Source organism: Dipteris shenzhenensis, chromosome 8 (genome assembly GCF_047967505.1).
Source record: "Dipteris shenzhenensis isolate YYH24624 ecotype China chromosome 8, Dip_SZ_1.0, whole genome shotgun sequence".
Taxonomy (NCBI): Eukaryota; Viridiplantae; Streptophyta; class Polypodiopsida; order Gleicheniales; family Dipteridaceae; genus Dipteris; species Dipteris shenzhenensis.
In genome coordinates, this window is record NC_141603.1 from 22860695 (window position 1) to 22888222 (window position 27528).

The 27528-nt window shown below is 44.2% G+C and overlaps 1 protein-coding gene across 1 annotated transcript in view; it reads right to left on the reverse strand.

The window, feature by feature from the left end:
- Window positions 1-27528, reverse strand: part of FUC95A (1,2-alpha-L-fucosidase) — a 69872-nt gene that overhangs the window by 8116 nt on the left and 34228 nt on the right. Inside the window, exons 8-9 of the mRNA XM_087378529.1 lie at window positions 27146-27281; window positions 19877-20078 (exon numbers count right to left, since the gene is read on the reverse strand). Of these exons, the coding sequence (XP_087234655.1) occupies window positions 19877-20078; window positions 27146-27281 (338 nt within the window). The remainder of the gene's footprint in view (window positions 1-19876; window positions 20079-27145; window positions 27282-27528) is intronic.

Consider the following 27528-nt stretch of genomic DNA (forward strand, 5'->3'; position numbering starts at 1 on the left):
GCTAGAGAGGTCCTCCAAAGCGGAAAAAGAGTTCCGTTGAGCCAATCCTGGGGAGGGGGTACGAAGGATTCCTACCGAAGCAGGAAGAGAATGTAAAACCCCCTTCCCTCTGTCCAAAGAGGGAGGCACCTCTACTGGATCCTGATCAAAAAGTGGTGCAGACGAGGTGCCAACAACCTGCGCTGCTGAGGAAGGTACAGCCTGATCCAAGGGTGGAGTCGAACAAGGCTCCTGAACAGTAGTCTCCTCCTGAGGCTCCAAGGGGGTAGCCTCCGAAGAGGTGGAGGAGTGAACTAGAGTAGAGGGCCTAGCCGCGACCGGAGCCCACCGTGGGCCAGAGGTGGCGCGGGGTGCCAAAGGGACTCGAGTAGCCCTAGGAGAGGGGGGAGTCCGTGTCTGTGGAGCGGTATGTCCTGCTCCAGCTCTCTGTCGTAAGCTAGTACGAGCTGGTTGCTTTGTGGGCCTCTTTTTCTTCTTTGGGCAATCTCTGGCGAAGTGCCTCGAGGATCTGCAAATTCTGCACTGGTCCTGCCGACCTGCAACCTCAAATCTCTGGCGGAAGATGTGGTCATATGAAATATTGGGGTCCTGGACAATGACCCTAACCCTGGGAACCCCGTCCATCCTGACCGCCTCAGCAGCCGAAGAGGGCTCGCCAGGGAGAGGGGGGATCTCTGCCACCACACCAAACCTCTCGCTAATAACTGAAAGAAGCCGGTGATAAACTGAGGGAAGACCAGGGAACCTGATGAAAACAGAAACTCCCTGCTTGTCCTCTTCAACTGGGTCAAATCCCAGTTGGAAAGGAAACAAAAAGATCCTCCTGTAGCCAAGAAGTAGAAACCCGGCCTGTAGCAGGTCTCTCGTGACGTCCAGGGAATCTAGGCACACCTGAAAGAAACCCCGTCCCAACAAACGAACATCCTTGAGGTGGGGGGCGAGGTCCTGAGGAAGCGCCGACAGCATCCAATCTCTAGCTTGTAACCTGGAGGGGTGTGAGCCATGAATGCGTGCGAAGAGAGTCGTGGAACACTCATGTTCGAAATCCTTTTGCAACTGCTGTAGCTCGTCTTTTGAAAAAGTGACAGTTCTCGCGGCCGGTGTGAGCGGAGACGGATTGACTGAATGGGAACCCATTCGTCAATTACCCGGCACATGTACAATTTGAAAATGAAACATTGAGAGGAAGTTAGCCCATCTCATGTGCTTTTCAAATAATTTTCTCTGCGTGAGAAAATATCTAAGTGACTGATGATCTGTCTGCACATAAAAATCAGCTCCAAGAAGGTAATGTTTCCATGTGGTCAAAGCATGTATCACTGCTAACATTTCCTTCTCGTATGTCTGCGAGTACAATTTAGCATCTTTGAGAACTCTACTCTCATATGCAACCACTCTGCCATCCTGCATCAAAGTGTCTCCTATGCTGTTCCCACATGCATCACAAGTTACAGCAAAGGGTTTTGCAAGATCTGGCAAGATAATAACGGGTTCAGAACACAACTTTTGCTTCAGCTCTTCAAAAGCTGCATTTTCCTTTGGTCCCCACTGAAACGGTACAGCTTTCTTTTGTAAAGCATGCAAGGGAGAAGCAATTTCTGCGGAGTACTTTATAAACCTCCGATAGTATGAACACAACCCAAGAAAGCTTCTGACTTCATGCAGATTTTTCAAAATTGGCCAACTCCTTATGGCCTCAACTTTTGCAGGATCCATCTTGACTCCATCCTTTGACACTATATGACCGAGAAAATGAATCTCATGCATAAAGAACTCACTTTTCTCGGTGTTTATTAATAGCTTGTGTCTTTTTAACTCTTGAAACACAATAGTGAGGTGTTTCCTGTGCTCCTGCTCATTTTTAGAGAACACAATGATGTCATCGAAGAAAGTGCCCACAAACATTCTGTGTGCTCTAAAAATTCTGTCCATCATTCTATTGAAAGTGGCAGGTGCATTAGTCAAACCAAAAGGCATCACAAGGAACTCATATAAGCCAAATGAAGTGCGGAAGGCAATCTTGTAGACATCTTCAGGCCGTATCCTTATCTGATGGTATCCACTTTTAAGGTCAATACGACTGAACATTGAGGAACCTTCCAACCGATCCAATATATCATCAAAGCGTGGAATTGGAAAACGGTTCTTAATTGTGACTTTATTCAAAGCCCTATAATCAATACACATTCTCCAACTGCCATCCTTCTTTTGCACAAGCAACACAGGGGAACAATAAGGAGAATAACTTGGCTGTATTAATTCCTTTTCCAAGAGTTCCTTCACTTGTGACATTATCTCTTCCTATTGTGCCTTACTGACACGATAGGGAGGTATATTAGGCGGTGAGCTTCTTGGAATTATATCAATTTGATGATCCTCGGGCCTCTTGGGAGGTAATTCTTGAGGAAGTGCATTTGAGAAACAATCCTGAAAATCTGAAATAAAAGCAGCCCTTTCTCTATCTAAAGCAGAAAGAGTAGAGCCTTCCTGAACTGGTTGGCTGTTCTCTTTGACAAAAATCAAGTACGCTGAAATATGACGCTTTATTACATTGGAAATACAAGAAGCTGAAACTACAGGGATGGACTCCCCTTTCAACTTTACATCAAGTACATGATTTTTGCCTCTATGAGTTAAAGAAATCTTCTTGTTTCTCATCTGCACATCAGCCCCCACCCTGTACATCCAAGGCATCCCAAGCAAAGCATCACACTCTGGCAAAGGCATAATGTAGAAGTCCTCTGCATCCTGATATCCCTGGATATGCATCCTCAACTTGCCAATGATAGGAGTGACAGGTGTGTTGAGTTCAGGGTTGGCCATATCACACATGCCGGATGGCCCCATTCCCTCAGGCTTGATGCCAAGCCTTCCTGCCATATCAGGAGTTATGAAATTTGCCTTTGCCCCAGAATCAAAGAAAAACAAACAATTCTGATTTCTGATTTTTCCCCATGCTTTGCACATCTCATTCTTTTTCATTTCCTCTTCATCATGTGCATGTGGCGAACTCCCAATCACATCTGGAAGAAGTCCTGCGGAAGGTTTAGGTTTTTTGCCCTTCCGATCAGCCTGTTTATCACCATTCTTATCATCATCTGACCTGTCTCTTTTCTTGAATGGGCAATCATAAGAGCGGTGTCCCTCTCCTTTGCATATAAAACATTTGTTTTGCTCCATGAGTGACTTTTTCTCTTCATCAGATAACTTGGTACGGGGCTGTTTATTAGGCTGTCCACGCCTTTGACCATTGGGCTTTTCCTCTCTTTTGAAACGGTCGTTTGCCATAATTTTTATTTTCAGATTTGATGTCCTTATCCTGGTGTTTGGCAGCCCGTTTGTTGTCTTCTTTCTTGCTGTCCATAAAGCCCAAATTCTTCTCCTGCATCCATGCATATGCTGTCCTTGCATTCTCAATTAATTGAGTCATAGAACCCACCTTGGTTTTGATGCAATAATCACGTAGCTCACTAGGCAATCCACAACAGTACCTCTCTATTTGCTCTTTCAAAGAAACATGCCTGTAAGAGCTCAATGGCAGCAAAACATCCCAAAACCTCTGGGTGTAATCATCAAGATTCTTGCAAAGTTTGTATGACAAGTCATGCCAGTGTGAAAGTACTTCAACTTCAAAAGTTGGAGTAAGCCAAGTAGAAGAGAACACTTGCTTAAATTCCAGCCAAGTAGCAGGTGCATCTCCATGAAGCATAAGGTTGGTGTACCACTTAAGTGCATTGCCTTTCAAAAATGTGGCAACCTTCCTCATCTTGGATGCTTCTGTAAACAAACCCCCAAGAAATGCAGCATCAAACTATTGAAGGAATGTGAGGGCTTTGTACTTGTCCTGTACTCCATTATATGTATCAAACTTGACATGAGAACCACCATCCTTAAATTCTTTATATACATTTGATATTGGCTGTCCCAAAGATGGCTGTATATTTGCAGCATTCCCTTCACTAGGGAGAGCCATGCTTGGCTGAACATTAGGCATGGGAGCATATGCTGTGGCTTGCATGCCTGGCTGCATTCCCACATTGTCATACATGGCTTGCTTTCTATGCCCAATTAGCCGTGAAATCAACATAGCATCAAAGATAGAATCTGTACCAAAATATTCAGGTTGCTGCCTCAAATATGGCTGAGGTGGTTGAGCCACATTTATGGACTGCACATTATTATTTTGAGGAGTAGAAGTACCCAAACCAAGGCCTTGTGCTGGCTGCTCATACTGTTGCACTGGCTGTACTTTTTGTACCTCTTTCTCAAGTGCTCTTTTGGGTGATTCCTCTCTCTTGGAAGTCACTTTTTGAGTCATTTTTGATGGCTGTCCCTCATGGGAAACTGATGCATGAGTGTGCGGTCCGCCATGAGAAGCTAATGCATGTGTGTACTCACTCTTTCTGTGCTTGTGCTTTCTTGATTTCTTCTTCTTCTTGGCATTTGTTTGCACAATCTGAGCCAAATTTTGAGCCAGTTGAGTCAAAGTAGTCACTGCACTTGCAAGCTGTGCATTCAACATAGTAGCATCATGTGACTCACTGCTAGAACTAGTATCACCGTTGAGCTCATGTGTGGCCTGCTCAAAAGGCATTTGTTGTGCTCCCTGCAGCTGTACACTAGCTAGATCATTAAGGCTTTCCTGCCTTCTCCTTTGAGGAGTTGTGGAGCTCTCTTGCTCATGGGTACTCACCATGTTTATGGTTGTAATATTCAGCTGTCAAAAAGTGCAGCAAAGATATCCTTCCACCAAACTACCCAGGCCCACTTCTTGAGAAAGAGTGTGTGGTATCCCAGTAATGGAACCAATGAAACCGGCCTCTAATCACTCAGAGGGCAGTGGAACTAAACCTTTAATCACTTCAGCACTTATTTACAGCTCACAAAGCATATATCACAACCATTAACCATTGCATGATCACCATTTGGCATTTACCCATTTGTTCACAAACAAAACCACTGAAAAAGCGATGGAGGCTAGAATGCCCCTGCTCAACAGACATAGACAAGTGCACCCGATTGGCCCCAAACACCGTGGCGCCCCTTTCGGCATTTCTTTATATTTCACAGTGAAATGATTACAAGTTGCATCTGGGAGACCTTCCCTGCAACTGAGCACGCAGCCCCAATTCACTAAGCCTTCGCAGCAAGGCTTTCAAGCATAGAACACCATCACATAAGTGCACTTAACCCATAGGCTCAACCCAAAGGCATTCTCTTTTCCGAGTGCAATTCCATTGGCTGTCCAGATGCAATCACACTGCACCCCAGCTGCACTCTCTTTGAGTGGTTTCCAGATGGCATTCACAAAGCTTTTCAAAGCTCCAAAATAAAATCAGCAAAGTACCCAACCAAAGAATGACTCATGTAGCAATGCCTAGGCACCTGTGAGCCAAGAAAGAGGCGGCACATGAGGCCAACCAATAGCTTATGGCAAAAAGAAATTGCAGCAGCAAAATCACAACTCACCAAGCCCTGAAAACTCGAACCAAGTCCTCAATCGCCAAGAGGACATAGTAGCCAATGCCCAATTACATTCTCAGCCAAAGAGGAGTGCAAAAGCATGAAGAAAGAGCATTTACAAGAGCCGACCAGCAAGAATTCCACTGAAAAATGCGAAAAGAAGCACTTCTGTCGCGAAGAAGTGGGAGTTCTTGGGCTCAAAAGAAGCGTGCTTCAGAGAGGAATGCATTAAGAAGGTTTTGGAGAAGTTTCATTGCCGGAAAGTCCTCCAAAACTGAGAAAAACCAGTCAACCAGCGCGTGGGACCACTCGAAATTCAACAGAAAGCTGTAGCTTTGCAAGAGGAGAGGCCCAGGAGGCGGTAAAAGTAAAAAGGTCCAGAAAAAGCCACTTTTGCAAATTCGACCAGCAAAAGAAGTGCTCAGCTCTGCCCGTTCTACCAAACGCACGGAGGGAAAAGCATATCACTACGAAGGGGAGGCAGAGGGGAAGCCATCGGGCCAAACGGAAGTCGAGGAATCCAAACGGGTGAGGAGTTATGAAGAAAAAGGGAATTCAGCTGAAGGAGGCTGAAAAACCAGTCCAAAATCTCAACAAAGGGAGAAGATGAGAGAGAAAACCACACATGTGAAGTTTAGAAGGCCCAGGAAGGGCAAAGGAGCATGTAGAAGGCACTAGAGCCACCTGGAACTCTAGGGGGGCCACTGAAGGTACATGGCCCTCTAGGGGGCCCATTAAAAATGCCACATCATCATTTCCCAACAACCACTCTTTTAATTCCTTGGAATGCGGGACTCGAGAGAAAACCAACTGCTGCTGCTCCCCGCTCCTCCTCACTGCTCTCCTCGCTCCCTGCTGCTCTTGCCCCCTCCCTTCCCTCCTCGCTGCTCCTCCTATCTTCCCTCTCCCCCGCACTGCCCCTTCCCCCTTCCCCCGCGCTGCAGCCTCCCCCCCCTGCGCTGCAACCTCCTCCCCCCCCCCCCGGGCGCCCGTTGCTGCCCTGAGCTGTAGCCCGCTGCTGCCCTATGCTGCAGCCTGCTGCTCCCCCCCCACACCCACTGCTGCTCTCCCCCCGCTGCAGCCTGCTGCTGCTTCTCCTCCCCTCTCCTTCCCCTCTCCTCTACTCCTCTTCTCCCCCTCTCCTCCACTCCTCCTCTCCCCTATCTTCCCCTCCTCTTCCCTCCTCCCTTCTTCATCACCCTCTCCTTCTTTTGGATTACCCCTATTCTCCTATAGGGGTCTCCTGGGATTCAGGAAAGCGGACGGAGTTTTTTATTTTTTGTGTTTGAATCGGCCAACAGCCAGGCAGAAGGCACCTGGGTTGTTACACCCTTTGCCAATTCCGGATAGACCATGGCAAAGCATAGCTATGGATTTTGTGTTTGATCTTCCACGTACTCCTACTGGACATGATGGATTGTGGACAATAATTTGCAGGTTTAGCAAACAAGCCCACTTTGTGCCAGTAAGAAAGAAAATTACAGCAGATCAAATGGCCAAATTGTTTTTGCAGCATGTCTTCAAGTATCATGGGATGCCTGAATCCATAATCAGTGATAGAGATCCGAGGATGACCAGCCTCTTTTGGAGAGGACTGTTTGAAAATACGGGCACTACGCTGAATTTTTTGTCATCTTTTCACCCTCAGTCTAATGGACAATCGGAGCATGAAAACTCTACCATCTTGGATATGTTTAAATGCTATGTCTCAGACCACAAAAGCAAATGGGAGCATTATTTGCCTTTGCTGGAATATGCTTACAATAATACGGTGCACACATCCACAGGTAAAGCACCTTCTGAAATAGTGGAAGGTGCCAAGAAGATACCTCCCATTTTGCATACAAAAGAGAAAATCTTCGAAGCTGATCGTTTTGTGGAAAGCCTTGAAGAGGCTTACAAGAAGATCAAATATGCCTTGCAAAGAAGTCAGGACAAGTAGAAAAGAGCAGCAGATAAGCACCGCAGGGAATTGGTATTCACAGAAGGTGATTGGGTTTTGCTGCGTTTTCAGAAGGCAAGGCTGAAAAATAAGAAAGGCAAGGAAAGGTTGTACACAAAGCTGAACATGCGTTACTATGGTCCTTTCTAGGTTTCTGAAAAGATAAACGAGGTAGCTTACAGGCTGAAGTTGCCTCCCGCATTGGAAGATACATAATGCCTTTCATGTGAGCTTATTAAAGCAATATCATGGAGATATTCCGGAGGATCTACCTGATGAGGTGCAGCCTGAAGTGGAAGAACAGGATGAACTCCTAGTCCCAGAGCAGATTCTAGCACACAGAGATAGAAAGCTCAAGGGTAAAGTTATCCGTCGCTACTTGGTAAAATTTCAAAATTACCCATCACTTGATGCGAAATGGATGGAGGAAGGTGAACTGGCAGATTCACCTGGGATATTGCAGCTTTACCTTGATGCTTTCCAATTAGAGCCGACTGCGGTCCAAGCTCCTACAGGTAGTTCAGCAGAGCGAGCGTCTGGAGCATTACCTGGTGTTCGAGAGGGGGGTAGCACCTCCACTCCCTCAGTACAGACGGGCTCACCGTGATTTCATGAGGTCGCTTGATGACACTGTATGTTTCATCCGAGATACTGAGCTGACAGTATTTCTGCTGTAAGACTTCATGATATTGATGCATCTTGACTCTTGATCGTCGAGGATCACATAGATTTTGAGCAGTGTATATGGATGGATGGATGCATGCCTCTCCTAGCCATATTTTCACTGTCTCTGTATACTATAGCTGCGGCTTTCTTGTATACACTTTTATGCTATATTTCATGCTTGCTCCTGTGTTTTGGAGCAGCAAACTGTGGTTTGCTGTTTCAAGAGAGGGGTATGTCACGGGGGCGTGAAATTCTAAGTACTTTAATGTACTACAAGACCGTGACAACTTTGGTTTTAAAAGTCCAAGCGTGGGCTTAATAATGTGTAATTAAACGCGGCATGGTGCCTAGCACATAAGCGTAATTAATCCCTAGGCCCAAAGGCATTCCAAGGAATTAAAAGAGTGGTTGTTGGAAAATGATGATGTGGCATTTTTAATGGGCCCCCTAGAGGGCCATGTACCTTCAGTGGCCCCCCTAGAGTTCCAGGTGGCTCTAGTGCCTTCTACATGCTCCTTTGCCCTTCCTGGGCCTTCTAAACTTCACATGTGTGGTTTTCTCTCTCATCTTCTCCCTTTGTTGAGATTTTGGACTGGTTTTTCAGCCTCCTTCAGCTGAATTCCGTTTTTCTTCATAACTCCTCACCCGTTTGGATTCCTCGACTTCCGTTTGGCCCGATGGCTTCCCCTCTGCCTCCCCTTCGTAGTGATATGCTTTTCCCTCCGTGCGTTTGGTAGAACGGGCAGAGCTGAGCACTTCTTTTGCTGGTCGAATTTGCAAAAGTGGCTTTTTCTGGACCTTTTTACTTCTACCGCCTCCTGGGCCTCTCCTCTTGCAAAGCTACAGCTTTCTGTTGAATTTCGAGTGGTCCCACGCGCTGGTTAACTGGTTTTTCTCAGTTTCGGAGGACTTTCCGGCGATGAAACTTCTCCAAAACCTTCTTAATGCATTCCTCTCTGAAGCACGCTTCTTTTGAGCCCAAGAACTCCCACTTCTTCGCGACAGAAGTGCTTCTTTTCGCATTTTTTAGTGGAATTCTTGCTGGTCGGCTCTTGTAAATGCTCTTTCTTCATGCTTTTGCACTCCTCTTTGGCTGAGAATGTAATTGGGCATTGGCTACTATGTCCTCTTGGCGATTGAGGACTTGGTTCGAGTTTTCAGGGCTTGGTGAGTTGTGATTTTGCTGCTGCAATTTCTTTTTGCCATAAGCTATTGGTTGGCCTCATGTGCCGCCTCTTTCTGGCTCACAGGTGCCTAGGCAGTGCTACATGAGTCATTCTTTGGTTGGGTACTTTGCTGATTTTATTTTGGAGCTTTGAAAAGCTTTGTGAATGCCATCTGGAAACCACTCAAAGAGAGTGCAGCTGGGGTGCAGTGTGATTGCATCTGGACAGCCAATGGAATTGCACTCGGAAAAGAGAATGCCTTTGGGTTGAGCCTATGGGTTAAGTGCACTTATGTGATGGCGTTCTATGCTTGAAAGCCTTGCGAAGGCTTAGTGAATTGGGGCTGCGTGCTCAGTTGCAGGGAAGGTCTCCCAAATGCAACTTGTAATCATTTCGCTGTGAAATATAAAGAAATACCGAAAGGGGCGCCACAGTGTTTGGGGCCAATCGGGTGCACTTGTCTATGTCTGTTGAGCAGGGGCATTCTAGCCTCCATCCCTTTTTCAGTGGTTTTATTTGTGAACAAATGGGTAAATGCCAAATGGTGATCATGCAATGGTTAATGGTTGTGATATATGCTTTGTGAGCTGTAAATAAGTGTGAAATGATTAAAGGTTTAGTTCCACTGCCCTCTGAGTGATTAGAGGCCGGTTTCACTCAGACCAAGAGTCTTCTCTTTGACTGTTTGGTCCGACCAACAGGTATGTATGGAAGCCCTTGTTGGGGGCTAGATCTATCAGAGACAAAATGGGCTCGAGTTGAAAGGCTTCAAGTTCTCATGCTTTCACGAATGATTCGCAGTAACATCATATTGTTTTGGATAAGTGTGGGGCAACCCCACTACAACTTGATGCAGCATTTCAGGTCATACACAAATCTCTACCGCATTAGACAGTATGGATCTTGCACCGCACAGTGATGTAGGCTTCCCTGGTTGGCTTTATCCTCCTCCATGGCACTGGCAGCAGAGGGTGTGTTGGTATGCACATACATGCAGATGATTTGAGAGTGTAGGGCTTCACATAGACAAGCTACCTCCCTTCCAGTACAGCGTTGAGGCCCCCTATCCCGCTCACATATCATGACGTGAACCATGTCATTCAAGAGAATCTCCTACAGTTACACACATTTAAGACTTGGTTGGCACCTCGTGAGCTCCCTGTGAAGCTCAACTTCTACAATGATCACTGCCTATGGATTTCAGCAAAGGGCTTCTTCGACTTACCAGGGGACACACAGATGCACCTCCCCCACTCCATGGAAAAATCGATTATACAGTTCCTAGTCTCATCACACCATCTTCGTATTGAGAGTGGTCAGGTGGAGGGCATATCCAGAGATGCACCTTGTGCGACTCTCGGGAGATCGAGTCAGAGGGACATTTCGATTTCAAATTCCCTGTGTACTACAAGATCAGGGGTCAATATCACTACCCTTTCAGAGATGGTTTCGTATCCCTACCTAGTTTCCTATTCTACCCCCATACCAGAGATGCTTGGTGGCCTTCATCCATGAGGCCGTGCGACACAGGAAGCGGTTGCTAAGGGCACATAGGGGAGATCAAGATAGACAGTCGAACCGCTTAGAGCATGATCACCGAGTTTTTCCAGCCAGACAGTACCAACCACCAGGACCCACGTAGGCGCGGCGACTCGAGAAACCAAGCGAGAGTCAGAGACACATTAGACTCGTCAATGTATTAAGGCACAGATCACACTAGGGGACCTTCCTTCCATGCTCATCAGGCTGGATACACGACTCACAGGAGTGACTGAGGCACTTGTCCGCCGTAGGGCTACAACTAGTAGACCACAATGGATTGCCGTGTCGATAGTCGCCAGCGCTCTATCACGGGCTTTTTGCCACCACAGCAGCCTCACACAACAACGCCCCCTCCTAGGGTTGACCACCTCATCGGCTCTTGCTTCATGAGCTTAGAGAGTTTCTCTTGATGTACCAATGCCGTTATGATCATGATTATGAATGTTCTTTTGTATTCGTCATGGGTGTTGATGCCCGCTTAGTGGCTCCACCCCCAACCCATTGTATCAATTTCTTTTAGTCTCATTACCCTATTTAGTCTTCTAAAGACTTTTAATAAAGTCACTCAGTCTGTGTGTGTGTGTGTGTGTGTGTGTGTGTGTTTCAGTAGTGTGTGTGTGGAGAGAACGGTGAGCGACGGTGAGTGCAGGCGATACCCTCCTAGGATATCTTCCCCTCCGTCCGTACGTCCGTACGATCGCCATACGGACTCTCCCGGTGTGCAGGACCATACAACTTGTCGTTCTTCCGTACGTCTCTAATTTTGCCGTTAGCCCTTCCGTACGACGTGACACCGTCAGTGTACTCAGCCTTCCGTACAGCTTTCCCGCTGCTCCGTACAGTTCACATCGTGTACGACCATCCGTACAGTTTTTTCCGTACAGCACCTCTTCATCCGTACAGTGCTCTCCGTACAGTTTCTTCCTGCTGTTCCGTACAGCCTCTCCGTACAGCTTCTGCCGTACTGTTTTTGCACCTTCTCCCGGTGCCTTTCCGTACAGTTACTCTGTCTGCTTTGTCTTTTGCTCTATTTCTTCCTTGCTTTGCCATATCTCAATCATGGCTTCAGGTTCAGATGTTTGTACATATGCTAGAAAAGAAAGATTTGCAGATGCCAAGCGTCGTCCTTCTCAGCTTGCATCTCAGGATGATGAGCTTACTATGGAAGCTCAATATGTGTTTGATACACTCAAGGATGACTTTCAGCAGTCACGACAGGAATGGGGCGAACCAGTTCCGGAGGTCACATACAAATTGAAATTGCCCTCCCTTGTGAATCCCCTCAGGAAGCTATCTCAAACCGCGGTAATTATTTTCTTTCCAGGAAGAATCCCAGCCGCCAGTGATGTTGCGCAATGGATCAAGTTTATCCTTGGAGGATGTTTTGTAGAGGGTGTATATTTTGCCTCCAGAGGCTTTTATGAGGTGCATTTATCAGATGCTTTGTGCAAGCAGAGGCTCCTTGAGCTTTCTCCCCTCTTTTATGGGAAGCAGATGGTACATGCCATGCCTTGGTCCCCAAACAAGAACTACCAAAGTCTTATACGTCATCATTGTCCTGTATGGGTTGAGGTTGTTAACTTCCCGGACTATATGCATGAAGAATTGCCTAGCCTGGCCGCTTCATTGGGACAGGTCATTTGTCCTCCACGCCCCATGGGAAATCGTAACAGATTTTGCATCCTCTGGGACACTGACATACCTACCCCTCCTTCTATTGCAGTGGAAGTTGAGGGTGTGCAATTGGGGAAAAAGTTTTTTGACTTGAAATGGGGTGTATTTGCAGGCGCTTGCTTTGCCTACCACAAGTTTGGGCATCTAGCCTCTGAATGCCCAATGGTTCTGCATCAACCCCCTCCTAATGCCTTGCCACCTCTGACAAGGGAAAAGAATGAGAATTTGCAAGCCAAGGCAGCAAATCGAAATGGAGCAAAGAATGCTAAACCAGTTAATCAGGTGCAATCACTTGTTGGAAAAGGGAAAGAAAAAGAAAAAGAGAAGATGAAGGAATCTGTGGGGACAGATCGGGATGGGTTTCAACAGCCTAAGAAGGTGGTTGTATTGAAGCAACGCCCCTTTCAATCTCGGCAATGGGATGCTTCCTCTCCTTTACCAGGACAGGCTTCTACTTCAGCTCCTGTCCTTCAAAATTGGGTGGGGGTTTTGAAGAAGGGTATCCCCATATATGATTCTGAAGAAGGGGAGAATGCCATATCTTTTATGGATCATGAAAGCCTGCAACCCATGCAGGCAGAGGCTTTGCCTCTCTGATATCTTGTCTCATATTTACATTTTCCTGTATATATCTCTTTTATGCATCAAACACTTAAGTGCTTTACATACAATGTACAGAGCCTCTGCAATGTCTCAAAGTGGAGGCTTTTCTGGAATTATGTACATAAAATGCAGCCAGATATTGTTTGTTTGCAAGAGCATAATCAAAACTCTAAGGCTGGTCATCATGATCACTTTGGCGGCTATGATATTTATTATGCTGGTACCACTACCTATTCAGGTGTATCCATAATGGTCAGACATGAGCTGGAGCCTCAGTTAGCATTCAATGACAGCAGTGGCCGATGGATAGTCATACAATGTAATGTCAATGGTGACATTCTTGAGCTTGCATCAGTTTATGCCTCCCAGACCTCTGCCATGAGGGCTTCTCTATGGGAATCTTTAAGCAAATATCCATGGAGATCAAATGCCTTTATCTGTGGAGATTTTAACAATTCTCCTCTGTTGAGAGATAACACCACTTCAAGATCTCATATGCTTTCATCGGAAAGACAGAAATGGGATAGCATGCTTCTCTCTGTGCAGGCTGAAGATTTATGGCTGCTTCTACAAGGGTCAGTGCCCGGATATACTTTCCATCATAATGCATTTACCACATACTGGGCAAGGCTTGACAGATGGTATCTGTTCTATCCACAACAATATGCAGATTTTAGCCTTCATCTCCTCATAGATTTCTCATTGGGATTGTCAGATCATGCCCCATTATGGTTAAATCTGCAATTTGGTATGCCACTGGATGATTTGCCGACTCTCTCCAGCAGATTACTGCATGTTAATCAGGCTTATCTTTGACATCAATATTTCCAGCAAATGATCAGATTTGCAATTCATCCCTTGCTTTTGCATGCTCAGGAGGACATGAATTATGCTTGGCACAGCTTTGTCTCTCGTATACAGAATGTCATTAGGGACTATGGAAAATGGCACATGGCTACATGGAGGAATGAGGTCAAATGGGCAAAAAGGACAGCACATTATTCATGATGATGAATCTGTGCTACCTTTTTCTCTGGCATCTACACGGTATGGCTTGGGTTCTCATTATCATGGTTTATGGCAACAAATTCCTTATATGCTTTCGCCTTTTGTTCCAATTCCTCCTTTGGAACTTCAGGACAGGTTGGAAGATTGGACTTTGACTTCCCCAAGGTCCTCTCTCGCTCTTTGAGGCTATCTCAGATTACGGTGCTTGCATTGTATAAAATCCTTTTGCCTCAACCTTGGGTTTCAAAGAAAGGTAATTCTATTTGGCAAATCCATCACCCAGCCAAGTGGTGGAGAAAGAGATTACAACAGCTTTGGACCTACAAAACTCCTCTTCAGCAACAAGTTTTCTTCTGGCGAGTACTTCTGGGCATTTTTCCATCTGGACAGATATTGGCTCATAGACACATTGCTCCTGCCCGTTGCCATAGATGTTTGAGTTCTTAGAAGATAGTGTCTCATTTATTTTGGTGTCCATGTTCTCGTGAGTTCATTGATCTTCTTCAACAGCGCCTGCAAGCGAGATTCCCGACTGTTCCTTTTGGAAAGTCTTTATGGCTCTTTGGTTTTCATCCACCCAGACCGGAGTTTCATCTTTTCTTTGTTTGGGTTCGCTATTGGGCACTCCGGACTTTATGGACAGATAGGAACTATAAAGTCTTTGGTGATCCTATATTTTCCTTGTTTGGCTTTTTTAAGCGTTCTCTCCAACAATCCTTCTTTAATTGCTTGCAGATGCACTACATAGATCATGATGTATATCTAGCATACACTGAGATTTTCAGTTGATGTATTTTCGGCTGCCTCGTTTTGAGGTCGCTACTCTTGTAATATAATCAATCAAAAGTTTTCACAAAAAAAAAATAAAAAGTATGTATGTCTTATTGCGTTCCAAACATGGCAGAAAAAGTCTCAGGGTGCTTTCAGTGCATCAACTTTGTTCTCCTAAGATGCATGGTGGTTTGAACATCACGAATATCCAGGTGCATATCCTTGCTCACAAGGGAAAAATGTTGCTGCAATTTCTACAAGGTGATCAGCCTAGGGCTCTTATGATTAGATCTCTGGTCACATATATAAGTATTACTGCCTTTGGTCACTGGCAAATCAATTACTAGGATTTCTTATTTGGTCGCATCGATGGCACTTTGCCTGGCTGCCCTTTGGTCTCCATTTTGCTTCTTGATTGGAAGCATGTCCTCTCTCATCTGGAATGGCATGGTCAATAGTCTTTACTGGGTAATTCTTTGCGAGCTGAAAGCATTCACTGGTCGAAGTTTTTCAGTCTCCACTGGCTTTACAGGAACCTCGCCGTTCGTACTTTGTTTCTTTTAAAGGCATCACTTCTGTTATCGTGCTTTGTGGCAACAAATTGCTTATATACTTTGGCCTTTTGTTCCGATTCCTCCTTTGGAACTTCACGATAGGTTGGAGGATTGGACTTTGACTTCCCCAGGGTCCTCTTCTCGCCCTTTGAGGCTATCTCAGATTACGGTGCCTGCATTATATAAAATCCTTTTGCCTCAACCTTGGGTTGCAGAGAAGGCAATTCTATTTGGCGAATGCATCGCGCAACCAAGTGGTGGAGAAAGAGATTACAGCAGCTTTGGGCCTACAAAGCTCCTCTTCGGCAACAGGTTTTCTTCTGGCGAGTGCTTTTGGGCATTTTTCCATCTGGACAGATGTTGGCTCGTAGACACATTGCTTCTGCTCGTTGCCACAGCAGTTGTAGCTTGATTGAAGAGATTTGGACTACTTTTTGATTAGCCTTCTCCTTTAGTGCTAGCCTTCGTCATGGCTGAGTTTGCCCTTCACCTCCGGAGTGCCGACAGAAACTCAGTACGAAGACTTTGTATAAATGGATGCTCAAGTATGTGTGGGTGTGTGGATTTGTATGTGTGAGAGCATACTTTTATACTATGGTCTACACCCACTGTTGGGCGCTGATGACGTCAGTGGGGATGTCATAGTAGCTAGTCCTTGCTATGCGTGATGGAGTTTATGGTTTTCAATCTTATGAGTGACTATCGTGAGATTGAAATTGCACTATGTTGTGTTTTTAGAGGATGAGTTTGGGAGTGTTCTTGGATTCATCTAGGTATATACAGTCTCCTGAGAACTCAAACATATGTGGCTCATTTATTCTGGTTTTGTCCATGTTCTCATGAGTTCATTGATCTTCTTCGGCAGCGCCTACAAGCGAGATTCTCAATTGTTCCTTTTGGAAAGTCTTTCTGGCTCTTTGGTTTTCATCCACCCAAACCGGAGTTTCATCTTTTCTTTGTTTGGGTTTGCTATTGGGCACTCTGGACTTTATGGGCAGACACAAACTGTAAAGTCTTTGGTAATCCTATATTTTCCTTGTTTGGCTTTTTTAAGCGTTCTCTGCAGCAATCCTTCTTTGATTGCTTGTAGATGTGCTGCATAGATCATGATGTATATCTAGCATACACTGAGATTTTCAACTGATGTAATGTCAGTTGCCTCATTTTGAGGTCGCTACTCTTGTAATATAATCAATCAAAAGTTTTCACTTAAAAAAAAAATATGTGTGTGTGTGTGTGTGTGTGCGCGCGCACGCGAAGGTGAGCGAAGGTGCTAGCTGAGAGCGTGAGGTCGTGAGCGAAGGTGCCAAGATATCCTCGCAGGCCTCTCCCCCTATGTCCGTACGCCCGTACGGTCGCCGTACGGATCTTTTGAACGGCCGTACCAGCTGCTACGAGAGGGTCGCAATCCCTGTGCAGATTTACGCGCAGGCCGTACAGTTCCCTCACCTCATTTTTTTTGCCGTACGTATGTACGGTTTTCAGTCAGTCCTCTGTACAACGCAGTACTTTCAGCGCCTTTAGCATCTCTGTATAACCCTACCTTTCCCGTACAGTTTCGTACATATTTCCGTGCAGTACATCTCTTGTCTGTACAGAACCTCCGTACAGTCTTCTTCGTACAGCCTCTGATATTTCCGTGCAGTACTTCTTCGTCCGTACAGTATCTTCCGTACAGTCTCCTTGCTGTTCCGTACATCCTATCCCGTACAAGCCCTTCCGTACAGCCTCTGACGTACAGTTCTGGACTTTTTCCCTGTGCCTTTCCGTACATTTTCTCTGTCTGCTTCATCTTTCACTCTATTTCTTTCTTGCTTTGCCATATTTCAATCATGGCTTCAGGTTCCGACGTCTGTAGATATGCTAGAAAAGAAAGACCCGCATATGCCAAGCGCCGTCCTTCTCAGCATGCATCACAAGATGATGAGCTTACTATGGAAGCTCAATATGTGTTTGATACACTTAAGCATGACTTTCAGCAGTCACGACAGGAATGGGGCAAACCAGTTTCAGAGGTCACATACAAATTGAATTTGCCCTCCCTTGTGAATCCTCTCAGGAAGCTATCTCAAACCGCGGTAATAATTTTCTTTCCAGGAAGAATCCTAGCAACCAGTGATGTTGCGCAATGGATCAAGTCTATCCTTGGAGGATGCTTTGTAGAGGGTGTCTATTTTGCATCCAGAGGCTTTTATGAGGTGCACTTATCAGATGCCTTGTGCAAGCAGAGGCTCCTTGAGCTTTCTCCCCTCTTCTATGGGAAGCAGATGGTACATGCCATGCCTTGGTCCCCAAACAAGGATTACCAAAGTCTTATACGACATCATTGTCCTGTATGGGTTGAGGTTGTTAACTTCCCGGATTATATGCATGAAGAATTGCCTGGCCTGGCTGCTTCATTGGGACAGGTCATTTGTCCTCCACGCCCCATGGGAAATCGTAACAGATTCTGCATCCTCTGGGACACTGACACACCTACCCCTCCTTCTATTGCAGTGGAAGTTGAGGGTGTGCAATTGGGGAAAAAGTTTTTTGACTTGAAATGGGATGTGTTTGCAGGCGCTTACTTTGCCTGCCACAAGTTTGGGCATCTAGCCTCTGAATGCCCAATGGTTCTGCATCAACCCCCTCCTAATGCCTTGCCGCCACAGACATGGGAAAAGAATGAGAATTTGCAAGCTAAGGCAGCAAATCGAAATGGAGCAAAGAATGCTAAACCAGTTAATCAGGTGCAATCACTTGCTGGAAAAGGAAAAGAAAAAGAAAAAGAGAAGATGAAGGAATCTGTGGGGACAGATCGGGATGGTTTTCAACAGCCTAAGAAGGTGGTTGTATTGAAGCAACGCCCCTTTCAATCTCGTCAATGGGATGCTTCTTCTCCCTCACTAGGACAGGCTTCCACTTCAGCTCCTGTCCTTCAAAATTGGGTGGGGGTTTTGAAGAAGGGCATCCCCATATGTGATTCTGAAGAAGGGGAGAATGCTATATCTTTCATGGATCACGAAGGCATGCAACCCATGCAGGTAGAGGCTTCGCCTCTCTGATATCTTGTTTCATACTTATACTTCCTGTATATATCTCTTTCATGCATCAAACACTTAAGTGCTTTACATACAATGTACAGAGCCTCTGCAATGTCTCAAAGTGGAGGCTTTTCTGGAATTATGTACATAAAATGCAGCCAGATATTGTTTGTTTGCAAGAGCATAATCAACACTCTAAGGCTGGTCATCATGATCACTTTGGCGGCTATGATATATATTATGTTGGTACCACTACCTACTCAGGCGTATGCATAATGGTTAGACATGAGCTGGAGCCTCAGTTAGCATTCAATGACAGCAGTGGCCGATGGATAGTCATACAATGTAATGTCAATGGTGACATTCTTGAGTTTGCATCAGTCTATGCCTCCCAGACCTCTGCCATGAGGGCTCTTTTATGGGATTCTTTAAGCAAATATCCATGGAGATCCAATGCATTTATATGTGGAGATTTTAATAATTCCCCTCTACCGAGAGATAACACCACTTCAAGATCTCATATGCTATCATCGGAAAGACAGAAATGGGATAACATGCTTCTTTCTGTGCAGGCTGAAGACTTATGGCTGCTTCTACAAGGGTCAGTGCCCGGATATACTTTTCATCATTTGTGCAAGACAGTATTATATATATTTTAATTATCTTGAGTAGTTGAATGGGCCAAAGACCGTCATCAGCCATTGGCCATTCTCTTTCTTGACTTAGAGAAACCATAAGGATGAGACTCCGCAGCATATGGGATTTCATTGTCTTCAGGAGTCTCTTCTCTTTATTGTTCAGGTCATAGCAGATTACTCCTTCAGAGGGCAAGAGGTGGCAGGTTTTAGATTTCCAGATCAATCTATCAAGGTTGTCCCCTAGCACCCTTCCTTCTCTCTTTGTAGCAGAGGCTATGAGCTGTTTTTCCTAGTCACGTACTGAACTTTGCCTTCCACTGTGGAACGATGAAGAACTTAACTGTGAGCTTGCAGACGAGTGTTCATTTTACCAGAGGTTTCTAAACCAAGACATGATCTGTGGTTGTATAGTCGACCACACTGGTTGTTTGCATGTTAACTTATGCACTGAGCTGGAAACCCAAGAAGCAGGCTGCAAACAGCTACCCTTGCTACCCTTCCAGCTCATTTTCAATAGAGTGTTCCCATTAACTTACAAAATTAATCTAGATATGGCATTTAAATGATCAAGCTCATAGAGATCTGCAATGCACTAAGGTAGTTCACACTTTCTCAAGAGGAAAATGATTTAAGTAAAGCATGATATAATACTTGAGAGAAAGGTGCCATGAATTTCCTCATAATAAAAGAAATCAACTGGGAATCAACTATATAAGATAATATAAACCCACATTTTTTAAAAAGAAAATCAACTACATAAGGGAAACATGAAAGAGTACAATTAAAAAATTTGCAGAGCACGAAAACCAGTCCTCCTTTATCTTACCCAAAGTTTCCATCAATTTGGAAAGGTGGGTGTGCATTAAAAAGATTGGCATAGAGACCTCCACCATCAAGGCTTTCTGTCGTCTGATCTGATGGAATTAAGACAAAATTCCTCTTAACCATTTGGTATGCTTTTGTGCTATTCCATAGCCGAGCCCAAAGTGCAACCTTCCAAGCCATAGACCATCCTGGTCCAATCTCTCCTAAAAACACAACAAATGCCACATTAATACATTAACGCCCCCAGCAATTAATGTCATATCATAGATTTCACAGACACAGCCATGTTAAAAGTGTAGCCATGAGATAACATTTGTCCATTTGCAATCCTCAACTGAATTGGCTACAATAGTAGGGAAAATTAATAGTATACTTTCTTTGCCATGCTTGTTTAGTACATTAAACTATATTCAAAAGAATATCTGGTGCAAAAAACATGAATGACCACAGCAAGAGAATTTAGTTGTACAAGGTGTCCACTGTCAGCCACCTTACAAAACATGTCTTTGAATGTATAGTGCAGCATACGGCCATGGTATACAAAAATGAAATGTCTAAAGGAAATTCTCAGATCATTCTTTGCTAAAAGGATGGTACCAAGATATTGTAAGTGAACAAATAAGTTCCACCAGAAGAAATTTTGAAAACTTGAAGAGAATATGAGTTAAGTCTATTTGAGCTAATGCAGTGCTTTCTACATGGTTGTCCAAGATGCAAGTCTGAAAAAATTTAGAGGTTTGTCCTTGACATACAGACTTGAACAGAGGCATGGGTGCAAGGTCTGTTTATCTTAAATCAAGATTGACTGAAACTGCATCAAAGCTAAGTAAACATATGCATAGGATATGACCAAAAATCTTGGAAATGGAAGCTAGGAGGCATTTCAAAAATGGAGGGTTTTGGGAAAGCCTTTTCTAATATCAGCATACACGGATAGGGTAGCAGACCATTGTATGTTAAAAGCACAACATCTTTGAAAATCAAATCAAGGCGACTGCATCCAAAATAGAATAAAGTAAATATACTTCTTGGAGTTCATGTTGCACAGTTGTGAAAGAATACAAAATTGTTAGCCATCCTAATGCAACCAGTTAGTTTCAATTGTACATTATCCCAACCTTCAATTGAATATGCAGCTTCAGACAGTACCTATAAATTTTCCTTTCTCATGTAGTACGAATCAGCTCATGCATGACCCACGGATTCCAGATTGAGGCAGAACATGAGATTGCTGCCACACTACATCATAGAGAAGAAAGGCTCTGTACTCTTTGTGACACATGAGAGATAGAAACAAAGAAGCATGTTTGATGCAATGGCCTGGATACTACGAGATCCAAGGGACAAATCACTGTTGTTCCACTACAGCACCTCACCTAAATTCATCAATAAAGCACCCCTCCCCCTGCCAAACACACAATCCCACCTCTTGGTAAAAAGTAAAATTTTTATTGTATTAAAGTCAAAAGATATATATATACAATCATATTCCTGTCATCCCAAAACAAAATTCCCTCCAAGGAGGTATAATGAGACATAGCAGAACATAACATGCTGTAACAGATTGGTACTATATGGTATGTGACCTGATTACTCCAATTTCTCCTCTATGGAAAACCAGTGATGATCCCTCCCTAACCAATGTTTTCATGATAGATACTGACCCAGGTCAGCTTCATGATCCCTCCCTAACCAATGTTTTCATGATAGATACTGACCCAGGTCAGCTTCATGTCTCTAATATTTGGCTTGGTCCACCAATCTCAAATGTATCTAGAGCTTTTGGTCTACTTTACAATATATACATAGAGGTATGATAGACACCTCTAGCTCCCCTACATGGGAGGTACCGACCATGATGTATTTCATATTTTGTGGTTGCATAGGCCTCTTTAGTCTTTTGGAGACATTAATAAACATGTGTTCGTGTATGCGCACACGCGCGCGTGTGTGTGTGCGCGCGTGTGCGTACGGCCGCGACTCTTTGCAGGGCAATTCTTTAAGAGCTGAAAGTATACATTGGTCAGAGGTCTTTGACCCTTCCCTGGCTTTGCAGAAACCTAGACGTTCCTATTTTATTAGTTTCAAAGGGATCCACTCTGTGGCTGATGTGATTCGTGATGATGGTACCATGATATATTTTCCTTTGGCTGCCAGACAATATGGTTTAGGGATGCATTATCATCCTCTATTGCAAAATATTACTCAAATGCTTCGGCCTTTTCTGCCAGTGCCACCAGTTGAGCTTGAGAATAGTCTTGAAGATTGGAACCTTCATTCCCCACATTTATCAGTGTATCCTTTGAGGCTGTCCCACATTACAGTGCCTTCCTTGTATAAAGTTTTGCTGCCCCAACCTTGGGTTTCAGATAAGGAAAATCAGCTCTAGCACATGAATCGCCCAGCAAAGTCGTGGCCGAAAAGATTGTGGGAGCTTTGGAGTTCCAACGTTCCTCCTCGACAGCAAGTTTTATGGTGCGTGATGCTGGGGTTCTTCTGTCTGGGCAGCTCTTGGCACGAAGACATATTGCGCCGGCTATTTGTCACAGATGTTTGGCTCTACGGGAATCTGTGCCTCATCTCCTTTGGCTTTGTCCACACACCTGTGATTTCTTGGGTCTCCTTTGGCAATGTTTGAGAGCTAGATTTCCTAATGCTACCTTTGGGAAGCATTTATGGCTCTTTGGGGTTCACCTACGCAAACAGGGTTTGAGTTGTTCTTCACTTGAGTTCGTTATTGGGCACTCTGGACTCTATGTAAGGATAGAAATCATAGTCTTTGGTGATCCTACTTTTTTGCACTTTTTTTCCAACGCTCTCTGAGCAATCTTTCTTTGATTGTCTGCAAACTCATTATATAGACTACAATGTATACTTGTCATATAGTGAGATCTTCTCTTGATGTACTCTTCAGCTCCCCATTTAGGGGAAGCTACTGTGTAATATAAAGCATTGAAAATTTCACCAAAAAAGTGTGTGTGTGTGTGTGTGTGTGTTTTTACAGAGCAACAATTTGAAGCTGGAGGATGATGTGTTTGATCCTTCTCCAGCTTGATATGTAACTTTTTACTTGGCTGCCTCATGACTTTTGCTCTGAGGCTGTACTTGTAAATTTTTTCCTTGTACTTATTGGTGGGCTTTTACCTCTTTTGAGGTTTCCCATACAGATATATAAGATTTCACTAAAAAAAAAGTGTATGTGTGTGTGTGTGTGTAGAAAAGAAGAGAGGCAGGGTGACACCAATACTATGAATTTGAGACCACATGCAAGACCCCTAACATATGGTGTTGAGGGCTCGAGTTTGACACACTTGTCACAGCATTGCTGATCTATAGGATTGAGGTTTTGGCTGTTAAATTACACGGCGCAGCGGAACAGAAACTGAACAAAGAATAGAGAGTACACAGCAAATTGGAGAGGAACAAACTTTTCCTTCAATACTGATGTAGTACAGATGATGGCTCCGTCCACCCTTGCGCTCCCACAGTGGAGCTTAGATGGCGATCTAGACAGATACTAGGTGAAGAGCTACTAGCTGGAAGATCTAATCTGATCAGAACTGATCGGATGCAATGGACTGGGGAGGTCGCTTCTTTATAGCTATGAGGACGGTAGTCGGATCAACGTAGTCGGTGGAGTCAACTAGTCGACCTAGTCGGTGGAGCCGACTAGTCAACCTAGTCGGTGGAACCGACTAGTCGTCCATGGAATATTCAGGGAATATTTCCTATACCGTCGCCTCGAGGGCTCTCGTCCCCGAACCCCTACCAGGGGGCCCACTGGCCAGCTGGCCCCCAGGCCCCAGCAAGAATAAGGAGCTCCCACACAATCACCTTTCTACCATCAATGGTCTCATTGATAGACCGCATCTGACATGCAAGTCAGGATCCATCCAGTGTCCCGAGCTCACACATGGCTTCTCCTCATATGGGGGCCTTACAACTTGAGCACCTTGGACCACTGGTGGCTACCAGGAGGGTGGGGCATTGAGCATATCTAACATAGGCTTCGAGAAACCACACCATATTCCATTTTTCATCATTGAAACTAGGAGTACATGACTTCTTGGAAGGAAAAGAGCGATCAAATACATCTGCAGACTAGAAAAAATATAAGAATGCAGCATTGTGTGATATTTTTCCTATGATTGTGTGATATATTTTGCTTGGAAGACCTCGGCAATATGAAGATATGTGGTGCATCATGCAAGAAAAAACGAATATGGTGTTGCATTTACAAAGCCAAAGCTGCTAGTTAACACTGGGTATTGCTTTCAGCTAAGCAATTCAAGAAGGTAGTTAAAGAGAACAAGCAATGTTAAAGCTAGGCATTGCTTTCAGCTAAGCAGTTCAAGAAGGTAGTTAAAGAGAACAAGTAATGTTGTCTCTTGATGATAAGAAAGGAGGAGGATGCAAGAAGACACAGTGGGGCTTCCATACGCTTCCATACGGTTAGGCTCACACCCCTTAAGATGTGAGAGAGTCCCTTGGCAAACAGGGGGCCAGGTTTAGATACCATGGGAAGGGTGGCTGTATCTACACCAAGTAACATGCTCTCCTAGGGTGCCCAACATATTCCATTGTACAAGATAGATTCTGTCATATGACACCGTTGTTGAACAACAAAGGTGTACAAATGCTGCACATACATTGCCCGAGTCATGAGGACCAGAAAACAACTCCTAGAGCAGGCCCACAACATCACACACATCACTACCAGTAAGCATTGAAGTAGCACTCATAACACTTATCACATTTGCAGATTTTGTAATGCTGTTTTTGGCTCCATAGATAGTATTCTGCCTACAATGTACATTAATACCATCATCATCATCTCTTAGCATATTGCTGCTTTGTGGACTTTGGAAAGGCCTTTGATTCAATGCCATAGGCTTCTTATATCTCGCCTCTAGGACCTATTTGGCGATCATGGATTTCTATGAGAGGGTCAATTAGCACCATCTAATGTGAAGTAGGGATAACATTATCCCGCACCTTCTTTGGACTCATTAGTATCCTTTATCAAAACACTGCGCAAGGAAGGATCATCACTGGTATAAACTCTTGTTTCCATTTTGCTTTACACAAATGTAGTGTTGATCTCAAACATAGCAAACGGCCTATAAATGCATTTGGTCATGCTGCAAGCTTTTGGTTGCAATCAAAATATGAAGATCAAGTTTGGTAAAACCAAGGTCATGATCTTCAACTCGGATAAGAGACAACTCCACCATGATTCCTTCAAATTTAATAGGCAAGACAAAGATTGTCAAATCATAGGTCTACTTAAGGTGCATTTTCTCCAGGCCCGATTTCACTATAAATACTTAGGCATGCATGCTTCCTTAGCGAGGTTGAAGAGAAAGTGTTTTGAAGACTACATATAATATTCCTCCTATTTCACTCACTAATCTGACCAGCAGCATTGTATGCAGGCTCTTTTTGGGCAGTGGATTACGGAAGGATGAGTGGAGTGGATTGGAGAGTTTACTAGTCAAGATGCCCTCTCGCCTATCCGAGGTAACCTCGCAGTGAGACCCCTATTCACGGATGCATCCCTTTAGATCATCAACTAGCTCGACCAAGCTCAGCTAAATGGTTTCATTGTCATGGCATGCCCATAGGTCACCATCCCCCATACCAATACTCTACCCTACGCTAGTGTGGCACAACAAGAGCTCCATTGGAATTTTAGAGATGACTTATGGCACATGTACATTCAGCAAAGATAGCTCCCCCAGAAATGCCACATCACCAAAATTGTATTTTATAGAAGAGCATTTTCTCTACTTGATTGAGGATTGCTTCAACCAAGCTCCAGGAATATTTATTTCTCATGCAGTATAGATTGCCATGGGCCAGCTCCAGAATTGAACTCATTGGTTCAAATTGAGGCAGACTGCATTAACAGTATCATTGAGAGTTGAGATTAAGTGTGTATGCAATTTCCAGCAGGTAGAGGCTGAGGACAATGTGTTGGAGGGATGCCACCATGACCTGTTTTTCCAGAGGCTTCTAGAGATGAGACAAATTATTGATTACCTGGATCAATGGTAAGCTTGCCCCCTGGTTTCAAAGGTCACCAGACATAGGGATAGCCTCACAAGTCCCACAGCCAGGCAAGAAATTGACAACATACAATCACATATTTCTTTCAAGGTGAGCCTACACGTAGTGGGCATCGTAGACCCAAGAAGGAGATCCAGATGCTAGACTTATAAGAAACTGGACACAGGATCTTTGGGATCTCACCCCATGCACCCTCATAACAGCCTCGCAGAGCGAGGCTATCTCACGACACCCACATGTTCAGCCGACCGCACGGAGCTTGCACAGAAGATCTCCGACATACTTGCCAGGCATTGCATGGAATTGAAGCTTTGTGTGGCATATCATCAAGGCTTCTTTTAGAATTATATCCTCAGCAGATGGTTGGTAAGGCAAACATGTTTCAGCAGTAAACATGTCAACCTTATACTTAGATCTATCCATCATAATGCTGAGTTATTGGTGAATAATTATTTGTGACACTTAGCAGTCACGCCCAGAAATTGTAAAGGCTAGATTTTCCATAGAGTGGGCAGGCACCCCAAATTGGTTAGAATCTCTCAAAGACCCAAAAACCTCCTTTCTAGATCATTTTGGGTCATAGGATAATTCTCCATTGAACCACCTGGTGTAACCAGTTATCTCCATCAGTTTCCTCTAGATTTCATGTAGTAGATTAGCTTTACTCAAGACACCTAACAATTGCCTGACCAGGTCTTGTGATACGTAGGTGAGATCAATTGTCTAAAAATCTTGTTTCCTCAATTGGATAAGGCTGTAGACAGAATCTACGCGATATTCTTTGAATAGGACAAAAATTGTCAGTTATGTTCTTCCTTAATTGTTCAGTACCATCAGTCCGGCTTGCTTTTTTTAAAGTTTGCCATTAACATTACTTTTGGAAGACACTTTCTTGCTATATGACTGATTATAATCTCTATAGTTTCTACTATTCGCTCTTCTTCCCAAGATTAGCTATCTGTTAATTATGGCATAATCTGCCATATTATGATCACTTATCCACATATGGCGTGCTTTGCATAGTTTGGCAACTGATCTTTACTTATTTCTAACAGAAGAGAATATGTCACACACCACAGGGGAATCATCATGATCATTTGAATTGGCCTTTTCTTTTGTTCATTCTTGATATCAAATTTTAATATCCATGGAAAGAAAATCCCAGAAGCAGTGTATAATTTGAGAGCTTCAATGTAAGCACCTCGTTTTATGATACTTTGAGCTGCAGCTTCACACAATTGAGGAGTTGATGAAACTGTAATTGTATGCCCTGGAAAAAGCCCAAAAAGATGGGACATATGTCGATGATGTTCATCTGGATCTTTGAAATCTTTTGCCTGTGCAATTCAAAAGACAAAAAACTACATCCAGTTAACAATGTTCATGACTTAGAAGGAGGAAATCTATTGGTGCAGATGAAAAATATTACAATAATAAAAAAGAAATGATTGAGAGCAACATAAAATTGACTTCTCATTCTTAAGGCAGGATCTCAATATCTGAGTTGCAATCAGCTAATGCTTACCTCTTGCATGCATTTTTGAACAATGCTGCCAATTAATGGGGGTGGTTTTTCGACAAGTT